The following is a 9324-nucleotide window of genomic DNA, read 5'->3' on the forward strand; positions in this document are numbered from 1 at the left end:
ATAAATTGCAATATATCGCAGAATCTTGCAATATGGTTAAAATTGCAATAATATCGTATGGTGGCATAAGTATCGTGATGATATGGTATCGGGAGGCGTCTGCTGGTTCCCGCCCCTAGTGGATCCAAGTATGCAGTTCAGTGTGAATGTGGGAAGAGCATGTAGAGTCTCACTAATGCAGTTATATTTCATTCAAATTTATTTTTCTATTGAAAAACAGTAGTGAGATGAAAAGGGCTGCCTATTCAGATGTGATGTTTACATGTTGCTGCTTTGAAAGGAAAGCTTACCTGGAAGAAGTTTTAGTACCGAGCAATGTTTTTTTCTTTTAATTTCCTTTTGACAAAATGCAGTGCAGTTGTGGACGACACCACGTGTAGTGCCACAGCTTTCAGTATTCTTTAGAGATGTGTAAGACATGTTTTGAATCTGCGCTGATACAAAAACCAAGGCTTATGTATGATGTAAATGTTTTATTTGGAGCTGTATTTGTTATTAATATACCACAGCAGAAATACCCACACTAAAGGGAGGGGGGAATGAGGTGGATGGAGTTTACATATTACCCATAGATCCTCTGTTTTGGCACTTTCATGCTGAAAAGTCCCCCTTAAATGAATGTGTAACACTCAAGTGTAATTTAACCTTTGTTATACAACGCTCTGGGTTATATAAAAATCATATATCATGTAAAATGTTGAGGCACTTATTCTCCCATATTTGTAATGTCACCAAGCTCAGTAACACAACTGACCACTAGAGGGGGCAAGACTCAACAGAATCTTCCCTGTCATTGCTATATAGCTGTGGTCCTCAACTTGCTTTACACAGGGGCCACTTTTGCAAAAACAACATAGGCCAGGGTCCAGTTCATATACAGCTTGTGAGGGCGCCTGATATTAGCAACCTTTCATACAGCGATTGCAATATGAAGTGGGAAATATATTAAAATGTATCTGTCTATTTTTATTGGATGGCCTGTTTTCAACCTTTCAAGTGGCAAATCCAGTGCAGCAGCTCACACAGGTCAGGTGTATGCAGGGGCGTTGCACAAAATTTTGGACCCTCTAGAAAGGCATTCTCTTTGGGCCCCTCCCCACATCCACAGCCATTCATTCTAGCATCTTTTTGGGCTCTCTTCACATGAGGTCCAATGCCCCTGGGTGTATGCAGGGGCGTTTCTAGGATTTGAGGACATCCAGGACTAGCCCGGACCTGTCGGGGTCTAGGGGATTGGACAAAAGGTCCGCCAGATGACAAGCTCTGGCAGCATGGAGGGAAAGCCGGCGCCATTCATCTGCATGTACTGTGCTGTGGTAACAGACTTGGGCAGGCTTGGAACTCCTGATGTGAGCCGGGTGGAGCGGGAGATAAGTCTAAGCTCCAACATTTAAAAAAATCCGCTTTGCACTCCATCCAAAACCCACCGCTCTGTTGTTGTGCAGTCTCCGCCCTGCTCACAGGCTCTGCATCCCTGACACTTTTTGGGATAAAGCTCAAAAAGCTGTGTTTTAGTGCTTTCTGGCACCTTAGTCACATTCAAAATACAAAAAACAAAATCCAGTGAAAATGTATTTATTTTTATTGCAAATTAGAAAACGGCCAAGGGCTACCCGGCATGGGCCATAGGTTGAATATGAATGCTATAGTGTCGTTCAGAGCTCTGTTGAAGACCAAATATGTTTTTAAAGTGTATATATATATATTTTTTTTTTTAAACATCTATTGGTAGCATTTTGAATATTAAATCTGCATAACTAGTTAACACTTCTTTGTGTGTTATTTATTTAAAGAGACAACACATGTATTCGGTCCACCAACCAACCTCTACAACATTTATTCATTTCATATCATCAGCCCTCAGTAATCATGTGTCATAAATAAATAACAGCATTGTAGCGCTAAACACAGCAAATAATGATATACATTCATTTATATAAATTAGGTAATCTTATTATATATTTATATGTCCAAGATGACTGCACAGTACATGTGAAAATGAAACAAAAATGTTTACAGTAAAACAATTTAACTATCAGTGTAATATACACTAATGAACAACTTTCCAGCGGCGTGGCTGGAATCCGTGGCTTTGGGAATTCACTCCAACCCAGATCCAGGTCACACGTGACTCAAATCTTCCATAGTTTTGGAGCTGATGCTTTGTTTCCTGTGGGAGACATCAATGTGTTCCATTAATATTAGCAGTGGTGGAAAGTTACTAAGTACATTTACCTAAGGGCTGTACTCGAGTACAGTTTTGGCGTACCTTTTTTCACTACTCCAACTTATATTTTTCAAAGGCAAATATTAGATTTATTTACTCCACTACATTATTCTGACAGCTACAGCTATTGGTTTATTTTCTGATTAACCCTCATGTTGTCCTCGGGTCAAATTGAGCCGTTTTCCTATATCAGTGTTCTTTTTAATTGCCCAAAATAACATGATTGATTCCACACAACGCTCTTTGGCAAGTACACATCTCTACTTTCATTAATTTAGGGGCGTCTTATTCAATTTTACAGCATTTAAAAATTAAAATTGAAGTGGTTTTGAAATAGTATTGAGTAAAAGTTGACATATTCCAGTCTGTGATTATCCATCAACATCCATTATTTTCATTTTAGTCGAAATAATTCCTAATTTCTGCTTTTCTGACTCAAACATTAGGTATAATTTCCTATAAATGAGGTTCATTGACCATAAATTCCAAAAATAACAGTAAAACTAAAGTTAATAAGTTTGTGTTACGTAGGTTTGAAAATGGCAAAAAAAAGTGACAAACATTGGAAAAAAGCGTCAAAAGTGTTGAAAAAAGGGGCAAAAACGTAAGAAGAAGATAAAAAACGTTGATAAAAAAGCGTCAACAAAAGTGTTGATTTTCAATTTTGACGGGAAGACAACACAAGGGTTAAGATTCTACATGCATAAAATAATCACATTTTAATGTAATAATGAAGTGAAATCTTTATTTTGTAACACAAATTGGACACAGAGAGGAGCTAAGCAGCCATGGAACATTTACATATATGTTTTCCATAAAATTGGAGGACTCTCTATTGTCACAATAAAGAAAGAAAGAGAGCGCCTGAGATATCCTGAATTTTATTCTTTGGTATGGGCCAAGCTCCAACTCCTTCAGTTCCCACGCGGTGTCTTGCATTAGACCCTGAATGCCTCATAAGTGTCCACTTTTTTTCAAACCCAGTTTGTAATGCAGGCTTTCTGTTGAAGATGTTGAGTCTCAAACCCGAGACAAACTTTCTAAATGAAAATAACTCTGATGACGTCATCAGGGTTATTTTTTTCAAACTTGAAACAGCTCCCTCCGAAGGTACAGAAGACTTTATACAACTGTATTTACAAGCAGAATAGAACTCCTCATGAAAAGTAAACTGAACTTAACCCTTGTGTTGTCTTCCTGTTGAAATGGAAAATCAACACTTTTGACGCTTTTTAAAACATTTTTGTCCCTTTTTTCAACACATGACGCTTTTTTCAATGTTCAACACTACGTGACACGGACTTATTGACTTTAGTTTAACTTTTTACAGTTGGAAATTATGGTCAGGAAAGCTCATTCATAAGAAATGATACCTAATGTTTGCGTTAGAAAAGCAGAAATTCAGAATAATTTAGACTAAAATCAAAGGAATGGATGTTGATGGACAATGACAGACTGGAATATGTCAACTTTTACTCAAAAAGAGCGTTATGTGGAATCAATCATGTTATTTTGGGTAACGAAAAAGAACACTGATACAGGAAAACGGGTCAATTTGACCCGAGGACAACATGAGGGTTAATGTAAACATTTAATGGATTGGCCTTGTTGCGACCTAGAAGTATTTCATAATTTCATGATTTCCTGGAATAGGGATATGATTAGAATTCTGTAGGGAAATCGCTATTTTAATTGTCATTTAATTTGATCAATATTCTGGATATTATTCTGATTTTTGTTACTGAGAGGTTACGATGATGTCATAAGCCAGCGCCGGGGCGTAGCGGAGAGTCGAGCCAAGTGAAAGCAACGCTGCTGTTAGAAGATGGGTTGCTTCGTGTAAAATGATAATTCCAACAGAACAAAGTTGCAAAAGATATACGAGACCAACTGTAGGTGTACATTTATGGTTTCTGCTCACCGTAGCTCATCCAGGCAGAGTCTGTTCCTGAGCCGTACGTCTTCGGTGATAGGATAGAGCAGTAGGATCATTAACCCCGTGACGATGAAGGCCACTGGGGCAGCACCAATCAGCAGCTTCAGGGTGTACACTACAGGAGCAGGCTGCTTGCAGGCGCCGGTGTCATACCCTGCAAATCTACACACACACACACACACACACACACACACACGCAGAGATCCAATTTTAACCCAGGTTACAGGAAATCGACACACCAGCCTGACGCTGCAATAATGCAAATGAGTAAACTCCACACCTTTCACATTGTGAATCATACATCAGGTCTGGGGTTAATGCATCGCTGCAAGGTATCATGACATGCTAAGTGCAGTTAACAGAGCATCATGGGGTATGTAAATGGTGCAAATGTGGGATAGTAATGCAGACTCACTCCAGGCAGAGGGTGGACACCCCCAGGGAGATGCCTGCAGCGAACTTAGTGAAAAACACGTAGAAGGAGTAGAAGATGGCCTCGTGGCCTTTGCAGTAGGGGTTAACCAGTCGGAAGTCATCCACCACATCTGGCAGCATGGACCTGAATCGCACACACATACATGCAAAGTTGAATGCAAACCAATTTTGTGAGCATTGTGTTTAATTCTCAATATCGCTCTAAGACATACACTACCGGTCAAAAGTTTGGGGTCACTAAGAAATTTCCATAGCACTCCATTATAGACAGAATCCCAGCTGAGATCAGTTGCATTGTTTTTTTTAACCAGGGCAGCAGCTTTGAGATTACTTTGTGTGCTTACATAATTGCAAAGGGTTCTCCGATGTTTTATTAGTTAGTTTTTTAAACTGATATCAGATTAGTAAACAGGATGTGCCTTTGGAACATTGGATGAATGGTTGCTGATTATGGATAATGTAGATATTGAATTAAAGATCAGCCCCCCCCTCAGTTCAGATGGTATTCTGTCTGTAATAGTGGAATGGAGAAATTGTAAGTGACCCCAAACTTTGGACCGGTAGTGTAGTCAAATTCTAACTCTATGCATGTCTAAGAACTCCCTCATGGTCTTACTCTAATCATCTTATACAAGATGGTAGCAGCTGATGATGTTAGCTCTACTTATAGCGTTCTGATAAACGGGTGGGCTGAAATTACGGAGCTAATAACACGATTAGATGATGAGCAGCGGGCGGCACCACTGGGCCTCAGCCCACAGACAGGATAAACAATCGGCCCCTTCCAAAATAAACATGGCCCTGCGGGAGGCCCCTGTAATTTGGGGTTTGAAAGGAGGGGGGACAAGAGATGAGTGAGCAGCGGGGGCGGCAATAGAAAGGAGTGGAAAACAGACGGGGGTGTATTAGCTCCGGGATGGTGTAGATGGTAAATTGATCTATTTAAAGATAAATTTACAAGCGTTCAGTCATCACAGCGCAAAACATAAAATTATAAAGAAAGAGATTGCAATTTATGTAATATGAGATCAGGTAACAAAAGAATTAAATCCGATATGAACAGCCATGAAGTCGACAAAATAAGAATAATAAAAATTAACACAAAAATAAGAATGTGACAAATTTACATATCTCGTTAATGATATTGACAACTGATTTTAAATTTTTTTTAATATACTTTATTAATCTTACAAGGGGAAGCTACACTTTTCACTCTGTTGTTATGACACACAGGCCGGAATTACACACACACACATGCTCAGGACCTATACATGCACTAATGGAGAGATGTCAGAGTGGGGGAAAGGCATCCCTAGCAGTTGGGGGTTCGGTGCCTTGCTCAAGAGCACCTTGGCAGTGCCCAGGAGGTGAACTGGCACCTCTCCAACTTCCAGTCCACCACCATACTTTGGTCCGCACGGGGACTTGAACCAGCGACCCTCCGGTTCCCAGCCCAACTCCCCACGGACTAAGCTACTGCCACCAGATGCTCTTAATTAAAAAGATTTTTAGCTTCCGATTCATAAAAATGACATCACTTTCATGACCGTGACATGACCTACAGTACGTGAATGGACTCTAGGTACAGAGTCACCGCTAACAGCAGGTTGGCGCTATTGTGGTTGGACTAATGGCACTTTGCATCAAATCAAAGAGAACTACCATGCACAGCACAACCACTGCACCGACAGACATGTCGTAGCACTGCAGCTACATAAACAATGTCAGAGGTTTAGGGGAGTTTGAATATTCTGGGGATATAAAATAAGCTGGAGCATATTTCTTTTACTCCCCATTGGGGAGGCCCACAAGACGCCCCGGGCAGACCCAACTAGGCTTGACATTTTGACGGACTCTTCCAGTTCAATACCAGCAGAGGCAGAGAGTCTCTAGTCTACCTGCTAGAGGAAACTGGAACATCCAAGAACTGATTTATGTGAGCTCATAAAAGATTATTTTTTGGGGCTTTTCCCTTTATTTTAGTGACAGTGGGAGAGAGATGGGGGATGACAGGCAGCAAAGGGACCCAGACTGGATTTGAACCTAGGCCGCTACAGGTTTTAGCCAACAAGGGGTAAACTCTCTTACTGGGCGAGCTAGAAGCCACTCCAAATTTGGATGTTTTTAAATAAATGTTGATCCTATACGTGACATTTTACCTAAAGAATAATGTGGGGAGAGCTTTCCCGGAAAATGGTGGAAAAGTGTGTTACTTTCACAAAAAGGAAACTATCATATGTGGATCTAGATAGATCTGAGGACATAAAGACAATAGACCAAGAAAGGTGTACGCCTCTTGATTCCCAGAACATGGCTCTACATTTTTACACATTAAAAAGTGACAAAAACGATGATCCTCTTGAGTGACGTATGACCTGATCTGAAAGTCTTACCATGGCAGCAGGAGCGAGGCCGCCACGCTGAGTCCAGAGGAGACAGCCACAACGTAGGCCACCACAACATTGGGGATGAAGACCAGCATCATGGTGAAGGGCATGATCCACTAGATGGGACGGAAAGAGTCATTTAATAAAAAAAGTCTAACTGATGAGGAACATCCACAAGATGGAACAGAGTGTCATATTCAGAGTAAAAAGTTACCAAAATAAAAACAGGATACTCACTGTGATACCGCAAAAAGCTGCCGTCTTCTTCCCAAACCTCTGCAGAAACCATTGCCACAACGGGATGCTTATCACTGCAGAAACCTGGATAAACATGTGCAAACAGTCAGAAAATAAGACCAATGTTGAAAACAAAAATGTATCTAGTTTTTGTTTTTAAATCATTCCACTGTAACTCTGTATTTTACAAACAATTTTGCAAGTCATCTTCGGGTATGTGTGAGGTGAATCGGCGGTAAAAGCTCTTCTCACCAGGATGGTCAGCACAATATTCTGGAAGTGATCCCTCAGGTCGGCGGCGTAAGTGCAGAAGAGGACAAAGTTGCTCTGGACCAGCTGCAGAAAATCAGAGATCAAACTTTCACATATTCGGTCGTGTCTTGTCTACTCAGCACTGTCGCTGACTGGAGTGACTGGAGAAGCTGCTGACGGGGTTTTTTGCAGTGATGAATTCCCACTCGGGGCTCACACACGGATGACAACTGACACCGTCACAAAGACGATAAGAGGAAAATATACGGGAATAGATCTGATGCAAAAGTAGGAATAGTCTGCAATAATTTTAACCCCAGGTGTGAAAACTGAAGCATCTGCCTATAAGTGACAGACAAACAGCACAAATGTGCTGCTATCACTCTTTAAACCGTGAGCTTTCAGTAAGTGCTCTTCTACATTGATCGAATCAACATCGAGCGCCAGCAACCCTTCGGCGTTGTCAGGATTCCAGGGACTCCATTTACCGTAACGTTGAGGGTCGCGTCTGAGAAGTGCATCGTAAATAAATTTGCTTTATACCTGAATGGCGACAGTGATGAAGAGGAATGCGGCAGTTAGAGTGAGGTATGGCCCGTGTCTCATCACCAGGATGAAGCCCTGGTGGAACGGGATCTGCTTCTCTGTCCTCGGGGTGTACGGATCTGAAAACAGTAACGCATGGAATATGAATATGAGTGTGCAGCTTATCAAATAACATGCGGGGAAAAAAAGAGAATGAGTTTGCTCACTGGCAATCCTGGAACTGCCCCTGCATTGCAGTGGATGCTGTTTTGTCGTTTAACCCTTGTGTCGTCTTCCTGTTAACCATGTACTTGTCCTTCCAGTTCAAAAATTGAAAATGAACATTTTTTGTGTGCTCTTCCAACTTTTTTGTCGCTTTATTTGATATATTTGTCACTTTTTCCATGCTATTGGCGCTTTTTTTTAACAACCTGATCTGGTTTAGTGATAGGTTTTACACTTCTTGGAATTCATGGTCAACAAACCTCATTTATGTCAAATTGTACATACGTTTTTAGTTAAAAAGGCAGAAACTATGAATTATTATGACTGATAGTTAAGATCAGAGGATGTTGAGTGGATCTCAGATGGGTAGATGTCAAAGTTTGGTCCGTCTGTTTTTGAAACCATTGAAAAAAAGAATTCAAATGCTATAAGATTAAATAAAACACCCCAAAAAATCAATGAAAGTAATCATTGATTTTACCAGAAGAACGTTGTATGGAATCATCCATGTTTTTTTGGGGGGCAATTTAGTTGAAAGAAATCCATATTTCTGGTATAAAACCCTTTGAAACGGGTCAATTTGACCCAAGGACAACACGAAGGGTTAAAATAAAGATCAGAGAATGACAGCTAACACGGGCAGAGTCCCAAGTGGTTCAAAGACACACTCACTGTGTCAAAAAGAAAAGAAAGAAAAAAGATGCAAGGGAAAATGTCACTTAGTATGCATCTCAAACCAACAACCCAAAGAGATGCCCCCTGGCTACTCATTTCATCTCCAACTGTACTGGTTCAAATCCCAAAATGTATTCATATCTCATCAGGGCTGCAGCTAACACTATTTTTCATCACCGATTCATGTGTTTCATCATTAGCCTATATAATGCTGAAAAAATAGTAAAACAAAAATGGATGTCACAAGTTCCAATGATGGTCACATGCCTTTGGTGTGAGAGATCTGGGTTCAATTCCCACTGTGATACATCAGCCTATGTGTCCATGAGCAAGGCACTTAACCCTCATGTTGTCTTCAAGTCAAATTGATCCGTTTTCCTATATCCATGTTTTTTTTAATCACCCCAAATAACATGATTGATTCC

At 40.5% G+C, this 9324-nt stretch overlaps 2 protein-coding genes across 4 annotated transcripts in view; one reads left to right on the plus strand and one right to left on the minus strand.

Annotated features, from left to right (window-relative positions):
• The window catches only part of wdcp (WD repeat and coiled coil containing), a 5429-nt gene extending 4730 nt beyond the window's left edge, over positions 1 to 699 (plus strand). For both annotated transcript variants that reach the window (XM_032543538.1, XM_032543539.1), the window contains one exon: positions 118 to 699. The gene's annotated coding sequence lies outside the window, so the exon portion shown is untranslated. The remainder of the gene's footprint in view (positions 1 to 117) is intronic.
• A 1236-nt stretch (positions 700 to 1935) lies between these two features.
• mfsd2b (MFSD2 lysolipid transporter B, sphingolipid) overlaps positions 1936 to 9324 on the minus strand; it is a 22702-nt gene continuing 15313 nt past the window's right edge. For both annotated transcript variants that reach the window (XM_032543542.1, XM_032543540.1), the window contains 7 exons: positions 8018 to 8139; positions 7475 to 7558; positions 7223 to 7306; positions 6992 to 7101; positions 4579 to 4722; positions 4149 to 4325; positions 1936 to 2170 (listed from right to left, as the gene is read on the minus strand). In XM_032543542.1, the coding sequence (XP_032399433.1) occupies positions 2122 to 2170; positions 4149 to 4325; positions 4579 to 4722; positions 6992 to 7101; positions 7223 to 7306; positions 7475 to 7558; positions 8018 to 8139 (770 nt within the window). In that variant the 3' untranslated portion in view covers positions 1936 to 2121. The remainder of the gene's footprint in view (positions 2171 to 4148; positions 4326 to 4578; positions 4723 to 6991; positions 7102 to 7222; positions 7307 to 7474; positions 7559 to 8017; positions 8140 to 9324) is intronic.

This window comes from Etheostoma spectabile, chromosome 18 (assembly GCF_008692095.1).
Source record: "Etheostoma spectabile isolate EspeVRDwgs_2016 chromosome 18, UIUC_Espe_1.0, whole genome shotgun sequence".
In the NCBI taxonomy this organism is placed as follows: Eukaryota; Metazoa; Chordata; class Actinopteri; order Perciformes; family Percidae; genus Etheostoma; species Etheostoma spectabile.